This window comes from Sander vitreus, chromosome 14 (assembly GCF_031162955.1).
Source record: "Sander vitreus isolate 19-12246 chromosome 14, sanVit1, whole genome shotgun sequence".
Classification (NCBI taxonomy): domain Eukaryota; kingdom Metazoa; phylum Chordata; class Actinopteri; order Perciformes; family Percidae; genus Sander; species Sander vitreus.
This window is the reverse complement of record NC_135868.1, coordinates 18,554,124-18,577,798: the sequence shown is the minus strand read 5'-3', so window position 1 is coordinate 18,577,798 and position 23,675 is coordinate 18,554,124. Positions and strand designations below refer to the sequence as shown.

The 23,675-nt window shown below is 41.8% G+C and overlaps 2 protein-coding genes across 3 annotated transcripts; one reads left to right on the top strand and one right to left on the bottom strand.

Annotated features, from left to right (window-relative positions):
- Positions 1-676: 676 nt before the first annotated feature.
- On the bottom strand, positions 677-6,493 carry LOC144528777 (polypeptide N-acetylgalactosaminyltransferase 15-like). The gene is made up of 10 exons (XM_078267603.1): positions 5,709-6,493; positions 4,972-5,138; positions 4,678-4,882; positions 3,715-3,882; positions 2,812-2,929; positions 2,107-2,301; positions 1,849-1,980; positions 1,581-1,679; positions 1,357-1,500; positions 677-1,254 (listed from the first exon to the last, which is right to left on the bottom strand). Exons 1-10 carry the CDS (start codon positions 6,236-6,238, stop codon positions 1,063-1,065), a joined length of 1,950 nt encoding a protein of 649 aa, XP_078123729.1. The 5' UTR covers positions 6,239-6,493; the 3' UTR covers positions 677-1,062.
- Positions 6,494-10,711: 4,218 nt separating this feature from the next.
- Positions 10,712-22,151, top strand: gpnmb (glycoprotein (transmembrane) nmb). Of its 2 annotated transcripts, none has more exons than XM_078267591.1 (12): positions 10,712-10,978; positions 13,893-14,048; positions 14,129-14,269; positions 15,796-15,969; positions 16,080-16,241; positions 16,351-16,674; positions 17,167-17,226; positions 17,407-17,619; positions 20,058-20,163; positions 20,872-21,092; positions 21,230-21,320; positions 21,450-22,151. In XM_078267591.1, the coding sequence occupies exons 1-12, from the start codon at positions 10,909-10,911 to the stop codon at positions 21,601-21,603; spliced, it is 1,872 nt and encodes a 623-aa protein (XP_078123717.1). In that variant the 5' UTR covers positions 10,712-10,908; the 3' UTR covers positions 21,604-22,151. The 2 variants fall into 2 exon arrangements, with proteins under 2 accessions (XP_078123717.1, XP_078123716.1); XM_078267590.1 differs by having other exon boundaries at positions 21,227-21,320.
- The last annotated feature ends 1,524 nt before the right edge of the window (positions 22,152-23,675 follow it).

Below are 23,675 nucleotides of genomic sequence, written 5' to 3'. Positions count from 1 at the left end.
AGCGCTGCCTGGAAGGAGACATTGGGGGCTTAAAACACCAATAAACTAATGGGACAATTGAACAGAACAGAATAATGTTTAGTTTTTTTCACCTGTGCTTTTACTATGACAAGTCAAAATGTGAATGAATAGCTCCACTGAGTAGACATCTAATTAACTGAATAAGAAACACCTGGGTTTGCAGGGACTTTAATACCTGTCCTGCAGAACTACACTACATGGACAAAACTATGTAGACACCTGAATATTATAGCCCTATATGATTTTTGAATGTCTCTTTCCAAAACCATTTAGGTCCTTCATTAAATAGCTGTGCTTGCTGTAGGCATGTAGGCTATACTACAGGAAGTTATACTTTTCAGTGCAAATCTTCTTTTATATCTTTTTTTTTCAGATGTTTTACCGGATCCCACTAATTGAGAAATCATTTAGAAAATAGGCACCATTTATTCTTATCTCTGAGTGAGTGTGTTTATTAACCCTGTTTTCTTTTTCGAACTTTAAGATAAAGACAGAGGAAGGGTGGCGGTGTAGGGGTTCAAGTTTCATTCCAGAACAAATTCTGTCTAATAGACTAAAATCTACAATTGACAGCTTTTTAGTGCTGTCTACTTGATACTTCTCCTTCATAATTTCCATCCAACCTGAGGTCAGTTAATAGAGATGTATTGGTTTTTAATGTGATTCTGCTGAATAACGCACAGAAAAACATTCACATGTGAATTCATGAAAGCATTTACTAAAGTAAAACATCATTCGAGATCATTGTCTCTACATGTTTTTCACACTGTATATGATTAAATGTACATAAATACAATATGTATTCCTAAAAAAAACTTTTAAATAAAGACTTTGTTTCAACATAATCATATTTTGTATTTTTTTTTTTTTTTTAGATATTCCATTGTTTCTTATTTAACAGAATAGTTTGTATTTGCAATCCTTAAAACAGGAACAAGTGGCACAGTGGAGCAAAAAAGTTATATTTTGTGTATTTTTCTACGACCATTTCACTACTGTATGCCACTAAGTAAATTTTTGATGATCCCTCTGCTTTTTGTATCAGGCACCTTTAGGAGCTACTAGTTGCTCAAAGTGCCACTGTTGTCTGGGGTGATGGGTGCAGGGGCGCAGGAAGAGACCTCCTGTCCTGGCGTGGGTGTTGACTTTTTTTGGGCTGCTTTGTGGGAGCCCTCCTTCCTTTACAGCCTCCAGACATAACTGGGACTGTTGATGAACGAGTTGACCACTCAGCTGAAGCAGAAAACAGACACACTGAGTTAGCCTAACGGCCACTGTGAACATATTTACATATGTTCACATAAATAACAAAACAAGTTTAACTCTCTGCCTTACCTTTATGAACATCCACTGGAATCTGCTGGTTGGTGGTCGGTGTATGGGGCACGGAGATAGGACCACCATCTCTCCCTTCGCGTCCAAACACAAAGCCCCCATGGGATCACATCGCACTTCAAACTCAGAGTTTAGATCGCAGTGCTGCGATGACAAGAGACATCATCTTTGCCACTGTGTGTTACCTCTCTGTCTGTGATTTTCACAACTGTTGTTATGGTTACCTGGCTGCCCGTCCCACTGCACGGTGCTACATTCATGGCCCCACCCTGCAGCCCCTGCCCTCGAGGGTCTGCACAGCTGCCAGTGCCGACATTGTACAGCTTCAAACAGGCACAAATGGGACACATTAGCCTGGCATGTCCATCACTGAGTAGTGTGTGTGTGTGTGTGTGTGTGTGTGTGTGTGTGGTGTGTGTGCGTGTGTGTGTGTGTGTGTGTGTGTGTGTGTGTGTGTGTGTGTGTGTGTGTGTGTGTGTGTGTGTGTGCTACCTCGCCTGACAGTGCAGGTCTGTCCTGGGGGATGTAAAGTTGTGGATAAACTGTAGTCAGGTACCAGTGGAAGTTCCTACAGCCCAGACTTCTCTTTAACTGCAGACGCTCTGTGATGTTGGGGCTCTCAGACTGAACAAATAAGAAATAAAATAATAAATTAGGTCCTTAGATTTTTTTTATTTTATATTTGGTAAACTCACCAATCAATCTCTTGATGACATATATCCACACACTATCCACACCAAACATACACACCTGCCTGATGAAATGAGCAAGAGTGTCTCTCCTATAGAAGATCTTCCTGTATGCGTCCATCCAGGTGTCTGCAATCCGAATCTTGTTTCTCTGAAGCAGCTCCTGGTCTGAGAAGCGGTAAGGCAGGTGGTGGTGGTCTAGGTGGGCCACACGGGAGCAGGGAACCACCTCCATGGAACCCCCGCATGACCACACCTATAACAGGAACGGTAAAAAAAAAAAAAAGGTTTATAACCTGTAGTTTTTGTGTTTGTGTGCCTTTTGTTGTAAAGCAGCAGGAGAGTATGATAAGTATAAATGATCTTTTGTTTTGCAAGCTGCATATTGATTTTATTTCAATAAACTGCACCATTTCCCCTTTTAAACTGTCATATAACATGCTACAATTCCAAAATATGATTCTTAATGGTCATCATGGAAAAACAAGTGGTCAAGTAACATTTTCTTCTCAAACTTGCGCATTTGTCAACCGGCCCAGACATTCCCAGACCACTATTAAACCTGAGATTTCCATTTGCAAAAGGTATCATGTCGCAGCACAACATTCCTGAGGCCCTGACAGAAGGCAACTGAATCAGCCGAAGCATCGCTTAAAAAAAAGCTTATGTGACTTAAGGTGAAAAACACAAACATTTTCTCTCTGTCCTGTGTGAGGATGTGAATGGGAGGATTTGAATGGAAAGTTGATTTAGTTTTCTTCTTTACCCTGATGGACAGCTCAATTTGTTCCACTCCCCACAACAGCATCCCAGGGTCATAGGCTCCCACACTCTGGAAGAAATGTCTGTCGATGGCCAAAACCCCACCTCCTAACGCTGGGCTCCTGGTGGAGACAGAATCAGCATCACTTTACTGGCCAAGAACAGACAGAAATGTATCTGGGTGTCACTGGAGCAGAGAGATATTACAAACTTCAGAGTATTAAAGTCTTAGTTAGCAAGGACACACAGATCACAGCAGAGCAATGGTTCCTTCCCTTTTTGGCATGTGACCCTTTAAAACAAATCACACTCCTTGTCAAAGGTTATATATTTTAAAGAGTTATGAGCACTTAAAGCAAAGTGCAATTATTATTCAGCAGGTACCAATTGACAAAATAGAGGGGAATGATCAGACATGTTTAAGCTCTACTGGTTTGAACAACACAAACACAATTTAAAATCTTTTTTATCAAAGAGGCTAAGCAAATGCATGCTCCTAAAATAGTTTTTTATGTAAGAGGAATTTATGCATTTTTATTTGCATATCAATTAATGTATGAAGTAACTGTGAATTAACATTTCTTAACAGATGACCTAATAAGTGTGAATTAATCACCTGAAGTCATGGTGACTTGATCATTTGTTAATGGTGAGCAACAGGAATTTATGATACATTGTGCATTAATGCATGCATTGAATCATCATGAGTTATGCATTACTTAAGTATATGATTTGCACCCTTATTATAAAGTGTTACCATCAATTCTACCCCCATAAACATAAAAATATAAAAGCAAATTTGCTCAGTGTTTTCTCTTAGGCTTCACTCAACATTACTTTTAAGTAAAACTTGTGTATATACTGGTGTCATGAAAGCCCATCTGACATCATTTTGCTGTAAACTCACTGCACAGGTCGAACAGCTGAGTCTGACTCCTTATCTTGCAGCTGAGGGTTAGATTCCCAGTAGAAGTTCAGTCTCCAGTCGAACACACCCCTAACTGGCCACTGGGTGGCATTGAACTGGAAGGTCTGCCAGTCTATCACGTCAATGATGGGGGACACCACTCTGGTCCTGCACAGAGATGCCACATTCATCTGAAAAGTCATTTTTATAGTCAAATGTGTCTTTTTTCATTGACATTTATCAAGAAGGCTGATTCAAACTGAGGTTGGTGTCATGAATGAGAAGCATGTTCCTGTCGGTCAAAGCTTTTTAAGGATAAGAACCTTTTACGTATAAGTCTTAACCAGCCTCTTTTGGTTACATTTTCACTTATTATTCACATATGTCATTTAAAATATTTCCCCCAAGAGGCCATGTGTGATGTGATGCTCAGAGGAAATGGAATGAAGAGATTAAAGGGGGGGGGGAGAAAAAAGCAAGAAATAGGAGAAGGGTCAAACATGTGGCTGAGAGAGTTGAGTCGTTGCAGATTCCAGGTCTTGCAGTTCAGCCTAATTGTCTAATTAGAGCCACACTGCAGGCAGCCTGAGACACAAGACTAGAGCCAAATCATGAGAGCTGAGCTTTGGATACACACACACACCACATGTATCCCATGCCTTACTAATGAGTAAGGACAACTGATCACTCTGAACCCTCCATCGTCTCACTTCTCTCAAGTGGTTCTGTCAAAAAGCAGAACAGACAGACAGAGGTTGGGCACAGCTGCTGGGTTGTTTTTTCCAGACCAAATGTTTATCTGGATCTTAATTATCTTCATTACAAAACTCATTACATTTTATATTTTGGCATTCAACCAACAGAGCAATTTACAATTAGTGTGATTATAGGAATGGTGCATTGGAATAAACTAATGTTGCACTGCTTTTAATTACTTTTGTACATTATTAGAGTAAATAGCACCTGTCCTGGGCCACTCTCTCCAGCAGTGGTTCCAGCCAGCCCTTCTGGCATTCACAGTGGGAGTCCATAAACACCAGCACCTCCCCTGTAGCTCTGGCAGCGCCCAGTGTGCGACATCCTCCAACGCCCAGGCGCTTGGTGCTGCGAATCAAACGCACCGCGTCCAGATGAGACACATACTCACTCAGCACACTCTTCAGGTGACCTGAGAGGTGAACAGAGACAAAGACATGGACATGTGGTCAGCATAGGTCAAGTGGATGGATGGGTGGATGTGGACTCAGAAAGACTCACCGTGCTGGCTCAGGTCGTCCACCAGCAGAACCTCCTGCAGATGCGGTTTGGGTGCAGTATCCAGCACGCTGTGCACGGTGCGCAGGAGCGTTGACCAAGCCTCGTCATGGAAACAGATAACAACACTGGCCGACGGCAGCGACTCGCTGTACTGTCCCCCCAAACACCTGTTAAGTAGGAAACACATTCACTATGTCGAAGTTACAACTTCATTAACTTTGAATGGGTTTTAATGCCAAAGTGGGGACATTTCAGCGCAAAGGTCTTAGTGTATCTTTTCAGTCGTGCTCTTTGGACACTGCGTATTACTACTACATACGCTTATAATGTTACCACACTGTACATAGCTGTACTATACTGTACATATCTGTCTATATGGTTCATACAGAATGTCTGTATTTACTCTGTTTTTCTTATTATATATTCTGCTAATACACTGTATATCTATAATATTCTTACTATTATTATAATGTCACTGCTACTACATTGCACATATCTGTACATGTTGTTCATACACTATTCATATTACATAGCCATATTTATTCTGCTCTTATAACACTGCAATATATTTCCTGTCCTGCCTATGCACCACCTGTCTACACTTTGTATCACATTGCACTTTTCTGCTTTTTTGCACTTCTGGTTAGACGCAAACTGCATTTCGTTGTTTTTGTACTTGTACTCTGCACAATGACAATAAAGTTGAATCTAATCTTATCTAATCTAATTGCACTCACTCAGGATGGCGCGCCTCGGGCAGCCTGCGATGGAGTGAAATCCTCTCGCTGACCATCTCGTTGAAACCGTACTTCTGCACGGCAGACAACTCCATATCCCTCTCCATACCCTCCAGGTGTAGCCGCACTGCTTTCCCCATTTCACCGTGCGTCGGAGGCGCAGGGGCCCGGGTAGCTTTATTTGCTCCGGGCAGAAGCACCTTGTAACTCTCCTTCTTCTGCTGCGGGTTCTTAGAGTCCTGCGTCGACGGCACGAATAAAAGCTGGTCCTCTTGCAAAGATTTTAGCGGGGCGAGATCGACACCGAGCTCTAATGCAGGGTCCCGGGAGTCCACGATGACCTCCAGGTCCGGTGCATTGGGAATCCGCTGGAGGGGGCGGAGAGGAGGGACAGGTTTCTGATGACTGTGGTCCCGGTCCCGGTTTAAGAGGTCCGAAAGCGCGAGCGTAACCAGGGCGAACCCGAGGAGCAGCAGCCACAGGCAGAGCACCTTCCTCCGGACAGCTGTAGCTCTGCCCCACAGCCTCATGATGAAGAGTGCAGAGGAGAAGGGGGTACGAAGTTGTCCCAGTACTGCGGTGTTGACTTCCCCATTTTTGAGCTTTCACTCAACTTTGAAATCGGCTACATTTTACCAAAATGATGACACTCTTCAGGGATTATCCAAAAAGTAGAAAAAGAAATAACTCACCCATCAGTCTTTTGGAGTGTAGCGCTGCTTCCATGAAGCACCAGACCTGGGACACGAGTGACAGACAAGGCAGGTTCAAGACAACCCCTTAACTTCTTCTTATGGTGGAGGTGCGCGGACTTTGTCTCTCATCCAGCTCATCCCGCGGTCCTAAAGCCCGCGTAAAATTAAGCTCATAGCCTATTTAACGGCTTGAGGATGCACCTGATACATCCACCTACACCACTACACCTGCCGAGTTGATCCAATGAGCAATGTCAATAGTTCAGATGATAACAGGATTAAAACACATTTTTAGACATAGGCTACTAAAAAAACTAGAATTCTAGTTCCCACACACAAAGTGTCAGTCATGATGATGTTTTACAATGTTGCATCACTAAAATAAGTCTATTTAGGGATTTGAATGTCTTTGGGGCTATTTAGTTTTGATATGGCACTCCGTATTTCAAAACTATGTCTCCCACCACAAACAAGTGACTTATAAATAAGCCCACATTGCAGTGGAATGAGACAGTGTTTTTATATTTCCTCCAGTGTGTGTGTGTGTGTGTGTGTGTGTGTGTGTGTGTGTGTGCGTGTGTGTGTGTGTGTGTGTGTGTGTGTGTGTGTGTGTGTGTGTGTGTGTGTGTGTGTGTGTGTGTGTGCGAGAGCGTCTCCCCGGTGCGCCACACATCAAAAGATGCTCTTTCCAGCCAGCTGGCGGCAGGCCTCGCAGTCCCATGACCGTCTGTCGGTGCCGGGAAGCGGGGCGGTCGCAGTTTCGATCTCCCCGGTTCTCCGAAGAGATCTTGGCAGCCCATGCTGCTGTTTTCAACTGAGTGGAGACTAAGACATCAGTCCGTCACAGTTCGATTGTTTTTCACAATGACACACAGCCTGCACAGCAAGTAGCACCAAAAACGTTATGAAACGTTTTAGGGGAAACGCCCAAAAACTCAAGGATATCAATGGAAAGGGCTTAATTTCCTAATGCATTTTCCAAGTGACCCCAGGGTGATACTTTCTTTATGGTGATGGCCAACAAGAGGTCTGACTGTACTTTATTTTTCTTCACCACATCACTAGAAATGAAGACCATCTGTGTCAGCCTGCTTCACAAGCTCTGTTCTGTTCTCTGTTGACTGGAGCTGTGAAAGGCCACTGCATGCACCTTGGCAGTGCAGCCAGTGGGGCTTTGGAGCCAGTTTGGCTGCAGTCAGAGACCAGTTCCCTGTCCTGGTGGTGGTGGTGGTGGTGGTGGTGACTGTCTGGGTGATTGGGTGGGATTAGCAGCTCCCTGCCTTCTTGTCATTATACACAAAGACACTCACCTCCCCTCTGCTCTGGATAACAGGGCTGAATGGCTTCTGATGATTATGATTACAGTACACAGAGGAGGGAGGAAGAGGGACACCTGCAGAGACAAATTGAGAAGTTGAAAGAGCAAAGGAGGGCTTTAGAGGGTGAGAAGAGCAACAAGATGAGGCTGCTGCAAAGAGGATGGAAATGAAAGAGACATGAAAGATCACAGAGACAGAAAAGAGAGTTAGAAGTGACCAGCTCTTGACTTGTGTTTTTTTTTGTGGAAATAATGTTTTTGGGCCTCAAGATTGAAAAGGATTGTATTTCCACTGCTGCACAGTGAACACTCCCATATGTTCCATCCTGCAGCCAAAACACACAGAATTGAAGTTTCCACTGCCAGCACATTTGCAGACACACAGATAAACACCAAAGGAGCAGGGACACACACACTTATGGACACAAATACAGACACACACCGAAGGTCCAGGGTCCAGTCCACATTCTCAGGAATGTGCCTACATTCCACCATCCGAGTAAAAGCCAGAGCTGTAAATGAGAAGGCACGACAAGTACTCACATGTATCCTCCCCACACACACACACACACACACACACACACACACACACACACACACACACACACAGAAACAAAGAGAAAGCGAAAGAGAGCGAGAATAACAGTAACTTTTGGCTGCACATTGCATTTCTGGGTTGGATTGTTGTTCATTCATTTTTCTTTTACAACCAGTGATGTCTGCTGTGTGCTGATAAAGAAAAGACACACGAGAGTCTACTTTGATTTATCATTTAACTCAAGCCAAAACTATTACTATTATCATTTAGTTCATTTTTTTAGAAGTAAAAATGTAAATAATTAACTGATTCCAGCTTCTCAACTCTGAATTATTATTTTTTTTTGTCTTCTGTGATTGTTAACCCTGGCTTTTCCGCAAAACAAGACACTTTGAATCTGGGAAACAGTGATGGACATTTCAGACATAACATAGACTAGAAGATTGATCAAATAATTGAGAAAAATAATCAGAAAATGAAACAATAATGAAAATAATAGTTGTAGCCAGAAGTTCTAAAGAATTGTAGCCTACTGTTTAGGCTTAATTGTTTGTCAATTATGTTACTGCTTGGATGTGTGTGTGTGTGTGTGTGTGTGTGTGTGTGTGTGTGTGTGTGTGTGTGTGTGTGTGTGTGTGTGTGTGTGTGTGTGTGTGTGTGTGTGTGTGTGTGTGTGTGTGTGTGTGTGTGTGTGTGTGTAAACCATATCTTGGAAAGGGCTGCCCTCTATTGGCGTTGTTTTTTCCTACATGTCATGTTTCTCTGACAAAAAAAAATATTAATTCAAGGTTCACCTAGCCTACTGGATTTCTTCCAGAGCTTTCGGTCACATTGTGGCCTTCATCAGTGGACGCAGTTTGCTCAGTTGTCATGGAGATGGAATGAACGAATCAATCTCAATATTTGATGTTTTGTTTCAGACATTCATTCATGTTTCCCAGAACATGCCTCGCGATTATTGGCATCACTGATTATTGCAGACCACATGGAAACTACTTAGTAACATTAATAACTGTGTTTCGTCCGACTGACTTTATCAGCTCTTAATGACAATGATGTCACAGAAATGCCAACAAAGTCTATCAGACCTTAAGATGGCAAATAATTTACAGCTCTTTTATGGATTTGATTTCCAAACAGCTGGACTTTAAGAAATAATTTAAATGGATTCATATGTAATCATAAAGCACGAGGGAGACACAAAACAGTATTAGGCCTATCACCTTATAGTTTGATAACGTATAGCTTTTTCTCGGTAAATATGAAAGTCATGGATTTCTTTGTTTCATTCTTGATACCAATTGATAATCAATAACCAATTATAAAGGCATTATAATAACTCTTGATATAAGGCATTATAATTTATTCTACGCTGTAGGCTATATTAAGTTTCTATCGGTTTCAAAGTTTAGAAATCACTCTTTTCCTCTTTTGTTTCGTAAAACGGTGGGCTAACAGATAATTGCTTGTGTCTACATTCACAATGTTGTGTGCATTCACAATGCAATTCAAAGTTTCATTGGTTAGTCTACTTGTGAATTAAATATCGTGATTTCCATAATTTCCGTCAGTCAATGTGAGTCAGATGTCAGTTTTCAGTTTGGGAGCCCTTTGTTGCAGTTTCCAAACTCTCCCTGTGACAGCAGAAGACCCGCTGGAATAATGGCGTTAATCACATGTTGGACTGTGTTGAAAACGAACGCGCAACTCGGCCGCACATCATACACGTTACTTCTGCTTTTAGGAGTGCAGCTGTGGCGCAATAACCCCGCTCGGACCTCTCAACTCACGCACCCGTGTGCGGTGCGTCTCACCGTGACACAGCTCGATGAGACAAATGTATCATGTGCTCAACTGTCACACGTGGACATTTAAGACGATCTGGGTAGGAATCAACAAACACACAACCCCTAATCAAAAGATATATCTATAATAAAATTATTAATTACGATTATGTAGCCTAATTACATTACGATTCTACTAAGTTAGGCACGTTGTCATCCCATATTTGTCCCTTTTATTTAACATCTTTCTCCAATCAGGAAAGGGTCAAAACAAGTGCAATTTCCTTGAAATGATGACAAAACCTATAATATATCAGAATTTCAGAATGAAATCCTGCAAATTGCGGACAAAAATAAGCTCTCATAAATAAAAGTATTGAGAGAAATTTGTCGTCGACATCGCAAGTGAGTGTTTATGAACGCTATTATACAAACTATAATCATATTTTCAAAATAGGCAAATAATGAGTCAGTGTGCCTGTACATAGACATTAGTAATAATTTAGGATTACTGAATAAATAAAAGCTCCTTCGAATTAAAAGCCTTAATAATTTCTTATCAGGGCAAAGGGAGAGGGGGCGTGCGCAAATAGCGTGTCCGCGCGCATCTCGTCTCTCATGAGTTTCCTACGTCCAAAAGACTAATGAGGAATGAGATGCGTCCTGTTAAGAAACATCACATGTTTGTGCGCTCAGCGGCCCCCAGATTAAATTATAAAACATCAGGACAAGCAGGGGGGAAGCACTAGGAGAGCTGGACGAGCAGAGAGAGGGACAAGCTGTGTCGGTGAACACCTTATTATTAGATATTTTGGGAGTTTTTTTGAAAATATATTGATCACAATTTCCCCTGCTAAGGAGGGAAATGGAAGCCTTGCGACACGTTTTTCTACTGGTTTGTGCTTCCTTTATTTTTCAAGCGGATGGACGCAAAAGTAAGTGGTGCTGCTTTATGGTTTCAGCGAATCTAATTGAAGTTGCAATACCGTATTTTAAACAGTAAAAATCTGACGAGATCTCAGAATCATTAACAGACTCCTCATAAAGGCTATTTACTAAATGTAGCTTGAATTCAAATATTCACATTGAAATCACAGAAATGATTTAATCTTATGGGCCTTGACTTAACTATTGTATTAAATGTAAAACTTTACATTCGATGTTTGCGTCCTAGTTTCTGTAATACCTGATCAGCTGCACTCAGAGTCCCATGAGTTTAATTAAGGCGCGTGTCCTGCATGGCTGACGTTCTCCGGTCAGAAAACTATCAAAGGAAACGATTTTATATTAATAAAAATATGAAAACATGTTTTTATTATTAGCCTATTACAACTGCATAATGTAATTATATGTTTATATATATTTTTTAATCTGCACAGATCTGCTACTCTGCTTACGCAAGTATGATGTTTTTCCCTTTAATTAAATCACATATTAACTAGATAATTTGTTGTTTTCGTCTGTCATCTGTTAAAGTATGTCATTTATGCGAAAGTCTAAATTAAGACAGAAGCCAGAAACATAGGCATGCAGTTAGAGATAACAATATAATTAACAATTAAAACACACTTGGTAGGATCAGATAAATTCCTTCAAGATAGGGCCAGACATTATCTGGTATTATGAACATCAATCAATCAATTAATCAAAATGTATGGATATGGCACTTTACAGCAACCAGCAGGTATCCAAAGTGCTTTACATCAGGAATCAAGTATAAAACAACATATCATACAATAAAAAGAATGAAACATATGACACAGTAAAATCAGAAAAGGTTACAAAGAAACAGGAGGGTGAAATTGTTACACCACTACTACCTATTAAAAGCCAGTCTAAACAAATAGGTTTTGAGTTTGGACCTAAAAAGAGCTACATCCGTATAAGTGTGAATATCAGGGGGTAACTTGTTCCAGAGTCTGAGGGCAGCAACTGCAAAAGCCTGATCACCCCACCTTTTATACCTTGACCTTGGGACTTCTAAAACCAGCTGATTTGAAGACCGCAATGACCGGTTGTGCTCACACAAAGTTCAAATTTCGGACAAATACTCCAGGGCCAGGCCATTTAAGGCCTTGAAAACAAACAAGATCTTAAAATCTATTCCAAAATGCACAGGGAGCCAACGTAGGGTCTAGAGAACAGGAGTGATGTGTGCACGTCTAGATGTATTTCTTAAAAAGCGAGCAGCAGCATTTTGAACAAGTTGAAGGCGTGAGATGGAGGTCTGATTCAGACCAACATAAAGAGCATTACAGTAATCCAACCTTGAACTAATAAAGGCATGAATAGCCTTTTCTAGGTCATGCCTGCCCAGGAAAGGCTTAACTTTAGCCAGGAGACGAAGCTGGAAAAAGCTCATTCTAACAACATTACTGATCTGCTTGTCAAATTTCATGCTGCAATCAAAAGTAACCCCCAAATCTTTGACAGCTGACCTAGTGTATGATGCCAGAGCTCCCAAACTCAAAGCTGGACCATTTTGCGTGCCTGAAGTACTGAAAATAATACACTCAGTTTTATCTTCGTTCAAATTAAGAAAGTTTTGTGAAAGCCACAACTTAATATCATTAATACAACTAAGCAGGGAGTTTAGTGTGACACTGTAATTTGCTTTCATAGGCAAATCAATTTGCAAATCATCTGCATAACAATGAAATGACAGGTTATGCTTGCCTATAATAGCCCCTAAAGGCAACATATATAAAGAAAACAGAATGGGGCCAAGAATGGAACCCTGGGGTACCCCACAAGAGAGAGCAGCTGACGAGAAGAGGTCACCAATCATGACAGAAAAGCTCCTATTTGCCAAATAGAAGCTAAACCATTTAAGTGCAGAGCCTTGGATGCCTACACAATGATCAAGGCGAGAGAGGACTGCATGGTCCACTGTGTCAAAAGCCGCTGTGAGGACATCTCCCTCACATAACAGCTATGCTATAGCCTTCAATCTGCATTTCATTCAGAGGGAGCTTTACTAACATATCTACCATATTTAGAAAACCTGATCTCATTATTATTATTATTATTATTATTATTATTATTATTATTATTATTATTATTATTATTATTATTTAGAAGGCTGGTCCTCCACTTTAAGTAGGGGGTAAATAAATGAGTTAGTTTAGGTGTCTTAAGTTCGTTTTCATTATTTTCTACACTGCATCTTAGGTGACACAACAGACATCTTTCCTGTCATGATAAAAAAATAGGTTTTTATTACAAAATAAGAAATACATTATTCAAGTTGCAAAATAAACTTCAGTTAAGCAATCCTTGAATTATAGTAATGAAGACATTTTCTGTTAATAGTATTTTCAAAATACAGGTAAGGAAACATTCCAATACATGCTTCTAAATGTGCACGATTAACTAAAAAACAAGTTTTCACTAGAGGACCCTGGACCATCCTAAGTTTCAGTTTCCCTCAGTGATCCTCACAACATTTTAAGGGGCCTGAAAAGTCTTAAAGGTGCACTATGAGTTCCTGCATGGTTTCAGTGTGATTTCATTTTTGTCTCAAATCGTAGGCATCTCTCCTTGATCCGCTAGCTGCCTGCCCCCTGAATACACTGTGAAAAAGCCCTGTCTCGGGAGACAACACAGGGGTCATAAACGTCAAACAAACACTAGAGGCACAGGCTGTGCACCAAAATACAACAACCCACTCCAGCCAATCATAGACAAGATGGTCGGGGGAGGGGGTGGGGGTTAGTGACAGTCAGTTAGTCAGTCAGAGAGTTACGGAAACATGGGGGGAAGGGCGAGCTTGCTCTGTTTTGTTTGGTATTTACATTGAATGCAGGAACTCATAGTGCACCTTTATAATGTGCTTTGTTTTCTCTCCAGCATATGGCGACATGTTCCCCCACAAACATGCAGTAGCAGGGAAGTTACCATTTCCAATTCCACCAATCCCTGGCTGGGATCCTGACACCAACCCATGGGATGATTACCTCTACCCTCCATTAAACCCAAAGCCAAAAGAGCTAATGCACCACAAAGGTGAGTTAAGTCATCTTTCTCCTCTGAATTCTTCCTGTTGTGTTTGGAGTTTTTCACCTGGATCGTCCACTTTTCTGCAGGTAAACCTAAGGTTCGTCTGACCAGCGACAGTCCGGCTCTTAACGGCTCTTGCATCTCCTTCACCGCGAAGCTGGAGTACCCACCATGCCAGAAGGAGGATGCCAGTGGGAACATCGTATGGGATGAGCACTGTGAAGATGGTATGGAGCTTGAGGCCTCAGGTGCTGCCAAAAAGCCAGGCCACGCCCACAAACACATTACATCATCGCAGTCCACCACACCACACTGCATCCTTTTAGACAGATAGTATGCATACTACACCACAGGAGTGTATTAATAAAAAAAATGGCTGCACAAATACACTTAAAACAGCATTTATTCTTTTTTTGGCCACTTGGTGGCAGCACAACAAACTGTAAACACCAAATTGACACCTTATAAAGTTTACATGTTAGCAAGCATTTGCCTTTTTACACATCCAGCAGACAAAAGGGCAATACTCACATTCATTTGGAGTCCTGTTTCTGCCCACCTGATGAATGTAAGTCACAGTTTGTTTATGTTTAGGCACCAAAACTACTTAGTTGAGTTTAGAAAAAGATTGTGGCTTGGGTTAAAATCAGATGTTACTTCACTTCCGGTTACGGACGTGACGCAAAACATGACCTATAAAAACCTCACCATTTACTTTTTTTGTACAGGACAGAAACCCCAGTCCCCTGGGTGAAAGTCTTGTGTTTGTTTGACCATTCCACCACCCCAACCTCCCTCCTTAGGTGGAGGCATATGCGCTCTTACCCAGATTTTCCACCGGGCGCGTCTGTGCTGCCTTCCGTCCTCCGCCACGTGCCATACCACACCGGGAGGCCAATTTTTTTTTTTTGCAGGGTGGTAGGGGAAGACTCATGAATATTCATTAGGGAACTCATCCCTGAATGGCTAGTACTCGTTGCCTGTTCTGGTTGTGTTGGTTAGGTTAAGGCAAGAGGTGTGGGATTGGTTATGGTTAGAGTAAGAATGTCAGGGCGAGCCAATCAGGGATGAGTTCACCAATAAATATTCATAAGTCTTCCGCTACCACCCTGCAAAAGGGTAAAAAATAGCGGAGATGATTCGGGTGGTGGAATATCAAGCATTGACTTGAATGGCCGCGATTGCTTGCGGGGGTGGCGGCGCCTCCAGAACACAGCACAGATGCACGTGGTGGAAAATAGGGGTCATACTTTGTCACCTTACTTTCTGCTCTGCTCCCGAGCCTCCTGTCATAACTACTACAGCCACTAGATGGCGCGGCCATTTTAAACATAAATATAAGTTGTAATTGCTGCTTTAACAAACGATTTATGTGGGCATTTTTCGGGGGAGGACAGACTTGGCTTTTTAGCTGCTAAATACTGCAGTATGTTCACCAACTCGTCGCTTAGTAGTAGCGTACAGTGGGAATATCGAAAATATTTTGCTGAAAACAGCTGCCCGCTGCTGCTAGAAACAAGGATGGTGAGACTGAACCAAAACATTAAAATTGCAGGCTTTAAAACTAAAACAATGTTCTGAAAGAGGCTTACATTTTCCATAGAAGCTGGGGGGAACTGCAATGTTGGGAGATAATTATCTATGGAATGTAACATTACTACTAATAACAAGTAGTAATTTGACCTATTTTTGATATAAAAATATAAATTATTGCAGCTTTAATTTCAACTTCATTCTCTTCTTTTCTGAGTAGCTAATGGACAGGTGCGTTCTGGCTACGTGTACACCTGGACTTCCTGGTTGGATGACTATGGCTTTGGAAAGTGTACAGACTTGACAAAATGCAATGTGTTTCCCGATGGGAAGCCCTTCCCTCAGAGCAACGACTGGAGCCGCAAGAGCTATGTCTACGTGTGGCACGCAATGGGTGAGACACACAGATTTACAGATTTGCACCATTTTATGCAGTCTATGATTTGCACACATGCACATGCAAAAACAAAGCAAGTAAAAGTTTTACTCTCCATCGGTCTTCAGGCCAGTACTACGAGACATGTGACGGCTCCTCCTCCAGTTTGACCATCAACACCACCAACATCCCTCTGGGGGCAGAGGTCCTGGAGGTTATGGTCTACAAGAAACGTGAGCGCAGGAAGTACAGCCCCCTCACGACTGACAACACCGTCTTCTACGTCACAGGTGAAGACAAACTCACACATTCAGCTCATACAACTTTATCCATCAGCATGCTTCAGCCTAACATACTGAGAATGAATATTTATTACTCCCCTTACACACTCTCTCTTAGATAAGATCCCAGTGGCAGTCAAGATCTCCCAGAAGTCTGCGGTCAACCAGTCTCAGAATGTTTTCTTTCGTGGTGAGGACGTGGTCTTCAAAGTCCAGCTCCATGACCCCAGCGGCTACCTCAAAACCGCAGCCGCAATTGACTATATTTGGGACTTCAGAGATGGCAACCAGCTAGTGACACACCGCGAAGTGACCACACACAGCTATAGCGCACTGGGGAGCATGAGTGTGAAGCTGGTGGTGGAGGCAGCATTCCCTGTAGAGTGTCCGCCCACTTCTGCCACCCCGACTCAGAGGACCTCCACGTCTCCACCTCCCACAGGTACTGGACACATACAGATGGGCATCAAAACCGGGTTTTATTTTCCCAGGTTTTGAGATTTTTAGGGACCATTCAGTCAATCATAGAAAGTAGTTCCAATAAAGTACTTTCTAGTAACTGCTGTTATTAAATGTCATTTTTCAATGCCTTTAGCATATTTACCTCCATTTTATTTAAGTGTGGGAGCAGACATCTCAGGGAAGGTTATAGCAAATCTTGGGCAAATTAAACCAAAACTATCAGCATGGTACATATCACAAGATGTCAGGAAGAAAACATTTTTTTTTTTCAATAATTTGGATGAACTGAAACTGGGCAAGCATTGATACTGTTAACATTGGGCATGACACCAGATCACTGCTGTTACACAACTGGTCCTGCAGTCTGATGTTGATGGGCAAGACAAAGCGAGAAGTGACGTTCCCTGCAGAGCTCAATGAAGTGTTACCTCACAAAACTAGTTGTGTCATAACTGTGTGTTTCTTCCTTCAGAGGTTCCAACATCTCCACCCGGTACTCATGCTGCGACTGTCAAAATGGAAACCACTCACAGTGAGTTCCATAGCTAACAGTGTGTTTGTTGTGTGTATAAGAAAGAAAGAGAGCAAGACAGACTAAAAAAGTGCATGTATCTTAGCAGGATACCCAATAACTTGAATATAAAATACTTGCATTACATAAACATTGTCTTGTCCAATGAGTCCATATCTTGTCACCTGTTTCCTGTTTTAGTGCCACCCACTACCAGCCAGCCCCTTCCCTCCTCCTCTTCCATTGCCATGACAACAGGCATGCCCACCACGGAGCCCCTTCCCCCTACTGTTGCCAATGCGACCACAGAATCCAACCCTACCGCCCTGGCCTGGCTCCGCACCAAGCGTCTCAACAGCAACGAGTGCTACCGCTATGCCTATGGGACCTTCATGGGTAACATCACCATTATTGGTAGGTGGTCGGCTGCGAGAGGGGGCGGTGTCTTTTATGATACTAACACCAGATGACGCCAAAGTCAGACATTTTTAAATTGTACATAGTGGCTTTAAAATATAATTGGAAAAAAGTCATACATTTTATAATAGTATGATCCTTTATCAAAGAAAAGGACATAATAGATCAGTTCACAATTTAACCTTTCATTTATTTATTTAGTGGCATGCCTGAAGGGATGGCAATGTCTGTCGGTCGGTTGGTCCAACACTTTGGTTTGAAATTGAAACATGTCAACAACTATTGGATGGATTGCCTTGGAATTTTGTACAGACATTTATGTTTCTCATAGGATAAATCTTAATTACTTGGGTGACCACTGACTTTTCCCTATAGTGCCATCACTCTGTTAACATTTGTCCATTGGTTTATGTCAAAGTACCTGCAAAACTAAAGACATCAGCCTCAGCTGTATTTTGTGTAAACTGCTAATTATCAAATGTTAGCATTGCTGCATCACTGCAGTGCCTATCCAACTGCTGGCATGGCTGTAGACTTTTAGTCTTGTTTTATGAGGATTACACAAAACCAATTCAGTGGGAAGGATACATTATTGTTTTCATGTAGTAAAATATATACCATTCCAAAAATCTAACTTAACTCTAATCCATTCTTTTCATTGTGATGTTCAAGTAAACAAGTCACCAATACACCATAGAGAGTAAACAAGTGGCTGTGTTGTAAAGGAAAGCCAGCTCCACTGAGCAGAACAGAGCTCCAGTCAGCAGGGTGAATAGCTAGTGGTAGTCATGTCTTTGTGTGGACACACACACACAGGCCGATTGCTTGGCCTGTGGTATTGCTGCTTGTAGAATTCATCAAAACCAAATTGTACCCCAAAATTACTTACAGAAGGACCCCACACTTCATATGCAAATCCCTTGTATACCCTACTACTAACTTACTGATTTACCTGACAGAGAATGTTGCAGATTCAGAATGTAATCACAAAATATCACAATGACAATGTGGCGTAGTGCAGTGTGTTACCCACCCGGCCCGTTATGAGAGCTAATCAGCACATATCTGCGTTAATCAACCACCAGAACCGGACTCTGTGTGTGTGTGTGTGTGTGTGTGTGTGTGTGTGTGTGTGTGTGTGTGTGTGTGTGTGTGTGTGTGTGTGTGTGTGTGCGCACAGAGAGAGAGAGAGAAAGAGAGAGAGAGAAGGTGTTGTCTCGTGTTGTATGATCGTTAACAAATGTAACACTTCAGCAGAGGTGTTCATTTCCATACAGGTTTAGTGGCTTGACAGTTAATGATAAAGTAGGGGATTTGATTCGCGGGGGTATTTTTGCGACGGTAATGTTATTAGTTAGCAGTATACTTAATTAGTCTGAGTCTGATGAAAACTGATGTGTCTGCCCGGTTCAGCTCTAAAATTTTCTCGCATTGCACAGCGCTGTGAAGGAATGATCTCCGAGATTACTTTATATTCTGCCTCTGGTTAGAAGTGGTGAATGTAGGCTACAGCTCACAGCAACTTAATACTATAGTGTCTATACTATACTATAGCTTTTGTTTGATATTTAGTGTTGGCAAATGGCTTTTTGTTGAATTTGTTCTTAGAGAAAAAATAGACATGGAAAAGCGTAGCGCCTTTATTTCGCCAACCTTATTCCACACAACAGTCGCAATGTTCCTTTCAGCTATCCGCCCGTGCTCCAGGAAAGTGAAGAAAAGTAAGTTTGGTATATCCAGCAATCATGTAGCTAACGTTGGAAGCAGGAAAAGAGTCAAATGCGGTAACACCCCTCCCCCGCTGTTGTAAAGCGTTCTGTATGTGGTGTGCAGGTTACCTTCCCACCAAACACGCCCCCAAACACGGACAACGATGTGACTCAAAAACAGTGTCTGGTAGCCTGCCTATAAGTGGCATCACGCTCTGTCTGCCACAAAAAACTCTGTAGCTGGTTGTGCTTTGCACGTGTGGGATTCTGAAACGTCCTTGAATTCGGGAATTGTCGTTTGTTTATTCAAAGTCAAAGACAGTCCAAAGTAGTGCTACTTTGTACATTTCTGTGGGTCTGAAGTGTATTTCACATTTTAGCTGCCAAAGCTCAGTCAGTGTGCAGTGTGAGAGGGGGAGTGGCCAGGAGCTAGAGTGGCAAAAGCCAATGTGTGCTTCTTTTACCGATATATATTTCACAATATCGTTTGCATTTCTAATCCAAACAACGTCAAACTTGGCACCGCATTTACTCATGCCCATAGCAAGACAGCCAAGTGTCAAGTTGTCAAGTTTGAAATCCATCAGACTAACGGTTCTAGAGATATGTGCATAACACACACACACACACACACACACACACACAGACGTTCCTGCAATTTATAGATAGATGTTATGAGCAGATGATTATATATCTAAACCAACTGCATGAATCTGTTCTCCGCAGAGCCCAAGCACACACTAAACAGCCAGTCAAACAGTCGCATTGTGGATGTGTCGGTTGCCAGAGTGACCAACACTGACATCAGCTTCCTGGTGAAATGTCTGGGCAAGTGAGTATATAACTGTTTTTTTTAATTATAAAGCAGGTTAAGGTGCGATATTAACACTGTGAAAAGTATAAAAATGCTCAATCCACAAAGAAATTCACACAGCCTATATTCAGAAACGGTGCCTTTAAACAAGCTGTCAAGTGTTCTGTACAGTTACTATAATAATTGGTAGAAAGTGCCATTACAGTTCGTTTATCATCATTCAGTCATTCCCCCAGCTGTAATGATGGTGCAGAGACTCTGAAACGCTGACCAATCAGAGCAGACTGGGCTTTTTTGGGGGGCGGGCTTAAAGAGAGAGGTGCTAAAACGGGGCGCTTCAGACAGTGGGTGAATACAGGTATATTCAAACAGATAGTATAAAGACGAAGTAGTAAAATAGTATTTTTTTGAACATTAAAGCATGTAAACATGTTCTAGTAAAAATCCCAAACACAAATATGAACCTGAAAATTAGCATAAAATGGGACCTTTAAGTAATTTATATATGTTATACTATAGTGATACAAAATGACACTCAAAGTTCCATAATCATAAGTAAATTAGGAAATTAGAGCTTAATCTAGTGAAGTCATAACACAATTCCATTTGTGAAAATATTTTATTCCCTACAGATGTTATAGTAATTCCTCAAAGAAAGAAAGGTTTTAGATAAAGAAAAGGATTGGTTTTATTTAACCCTTCATCTTTCCATCCCTTCATCCTCAGCATCCCAATTTCAGCTTGCACCATTGTGTCAGACCCCACCTGTACTCAGGTGCAAAGCATTATGTGTGATGATGTGCCGCCATCGTCAAAGTGTGAAGTGCATCTCAGGCGAACATTTCCGGAGCCTGGCACCTACTGTGTCAACATCACCCTGGAGGACTCCAGGAGCCTGACCCTGACCAGCACCACTGTCACCATCAACAAGTCCCAGGATACACCTGGTCGGTTACACAAAGACATTTATTCTTACATACAATGCATGTTCACAATCTATTCTCTTTAACTAGCAGCTTTTGTAGAAAGTGGACAGATTGATGTTCTGTCTGTCCTTTTCATTGCTGTCCTCCATCTCTAGTAGTGTCCAAGAATTCACACACTGCAGAGGTGGTGCTCTCTTCAACTGCTGTGCTGGTGGCTGTATTTGCATTCATTGCCTATCTGGTCTGCAAGTGAGTAGTCTTGTACAACTGACTAGTCTTAAAGTGTGCGCTTCCACATACACACAAAATGCCCACGTGCCATTTCTTTCTGTCTCATTTTCCCTCTCATCCCTGCATGGTCTCTCTTCTCTCTCCTAGGCGTTACAAGGTTTACCGTCCCATTCGTAGATCACTGGTGGAGGATGCCTGCGGCCATGCTGGGGTCGGAGGTCGCATGGTCCGTTTGAGAGAGGCACTTTTTCCCTCCAGTGAGGAGAGCCATCACCTACTGACTGAGAGACGCCTCCTGTAAGCTCTACAAAGCTGCACCCAAGCATGTCTGCTCTTATAAGCAAAAAATACGCAAGAAAAATCACGACATACATAAACAAACGCTAAATCATTCAAAAGATAGCAGGAATACATGCATGATTGTAGAGAAATTAGTAAATAATACCAATGTCTTGTCCATCTTAATTTCGTTAAAGTGTTGGCTACAGCAGTATATGATTGGTAGGATGATTTACTAAAGAGCCTGTTAAATGTCTGACTGAGGCACTGCTCCATTTGATCTCCTTGTTTTGGCTCCTCATTGGAGGTAGTAGCTGCTAGGTGATGTTTTGGGTTCAAGTAGTGGCTCTTTTCTGCTCAGAATTGCTTTTTTGCTAATGTGCCAAGCGCTGTGCCTTGTACTGTAGTAATAAACCGTAAGAATGAAATCCTTGAGATGGTTTTCCAATTATGAAATGTGTACTACTATCGACATGTACATCTCAGTTGAGTGCATTTTTTCAAACCGTAAGATGTAAAAACAAGGAATTCATTTTAAACTTGACCTGAGGACTAATAAAGTTGTGAACTAACCAAATGGCCGAAACTGTAGTCTTTAATATGAGTTAATTACACGTCCCCCCCATACGAGAAGCAGTGTTCCTGGTTTTTGCCATGAAGCAATATACCTTACATTTAATTCAGTAGATTTCTTGCAATATCAGACCCCATGGCTCACAATATAGCCTAGAGCATGACAGTCGGTAATCTTTAAAAATAAGACAATACATTTATTTATTCTTTTTTTTTTTAATTCAGAGGCATTTGACAGTGGAGCTGTGTGTGAAGGGGAGGTGAAGGGGCACAATCATGGTTGCAGAGAGGGTAAGAAGGGAATATCATGCTGAAGTTAGATCACTTTTCCAAATAAACTCAGAGACCCAGTCCCTCATATCCGTCTCATACCAGGAGGATGTTCCACATTACACAGCCAAGAAATGCTAACAGAAGAAAATAGCTACCAAATCAGCGAGTGAGTGTAGCATCTGTGAAAGACAAAATGGGGGAAAAAAAAAAACACAACAGGACTTGTATCTATTTTGAAGTCTTACAAATCAGAAACAAAAAAAGGCAGGCCCTTTTTTTTTTAACTGTTATTTTCTTGTATTAACTATTGAATGCAAAAATCAAACACGTGATTTGACCTTTCACAAAAAAGTCAAGCAAAAGTTCAAATACATGTAAGCCACACCACCAAAAATAGAAAGCAGAAAGAAATAATCGTTTGAGGATTTCAATTAAGCCAGAGAGAGAGAGAGAGTGTGTGTGTATGTATACACATATATACACTCACTCATACACACTGGCAAAAGAAAATATTTTTGATCACTTTCGATTCTCAATTCTAAAGAGTACATGATTTGTTTTAAGTTTTCATTTCATATCAGGGGAAGCATGGGGAGGCAAAAAGGAGGGTGGGGGGCTAAATTCTAACAAATGCGTAGAAGAATGCCTCTACTTCAAATACGTGTCTAAAGAGGTAGATCAAAACAAACTGCGGAGAAGGGGAAAGGGATGGGGTGGTTTGGCAGGAAGGAAGCAGGGAATCGGGGAGGTGTCGGGGATATTTTTAAGTATCACTTGTGCCCCTCAGTTAAGCGCGATGTCAGGATGGCGCGCCCATGTAGAAATAAGAGTTCGGGGGACTGAGGTATCAGTGCGCGCTGGCGCTCAGTGGGGGCAGGGTTGGGTGCCTCGTGCCACAACAACCCCCCACCCCCTCAGCTGAGGTAGACGGCGTTCTACTGTGGAAGCATGGATACACTCGAGCACTTTTACCACAATCAACATATTTACATTCGGCATGAAGAGACAAATGAAATAAATTGTATATTTAAGTTTTGGATTCCTTTCCTCTTTTCTGACCCCCAAGTCAGGGTTCATTCTTTATTTTGTGTGCCTTTTCTGGCTCGTTTTCCCCGTTTGAACAAATTGAAACATCAAGTTACATTTGTGGGTTAAAGAGAATGACTGTTGAAATCATTTTCCTATAGCGCCCAAAAAGTGTCTCAGTGTTACTCCCCCTACCCTCACCATGTAGTGAACGACGTTAAC

Coding starts and splice junctions, on each gene's coding strand:
- LOC144528777 (XM_078267603.1), bottom strand. CDS start 6,238: ATGAGGCTGTGGGGCAGAGCTACAGCTGTCCGGAGGAAGGTGCTCTGC. Junction 3,883..4,677: donor GAGAGAGTGGCCCAGGACAG/GTGCTATTTACT, acceptor ATCTCTGTGCAG/GACCAGAGTGGTGTCCCCCA. Junction 2,930..3,714: donor TCAGCTGTTCGACCTGTGCA/GTGAGTTTACAG, acceptor TGTCTCCACCAG/GAGCCCAGCGTTAGGAGGTG.
- gpnmb (XM_078267590.1), top strand. CDS start 10,909: ATGGAAGCCTTGCGACACGTTTTTCTACTGGTTTGTGCTTCCTTTATT. Junction 15,970..16,079: donor CTACGTGTGGCACGCAATGG/GTGAGACACACA, acceptor ATCGGTCTTCAG/GCCAGTACTACGAGACATGT. Junction 17,227..17,406: donor CAAAATGGAAACCACTCACA/GTGAGTTCCATA, acceptor TTCCTGTTTTAG/TGCCACCCACTACCAGCCAG.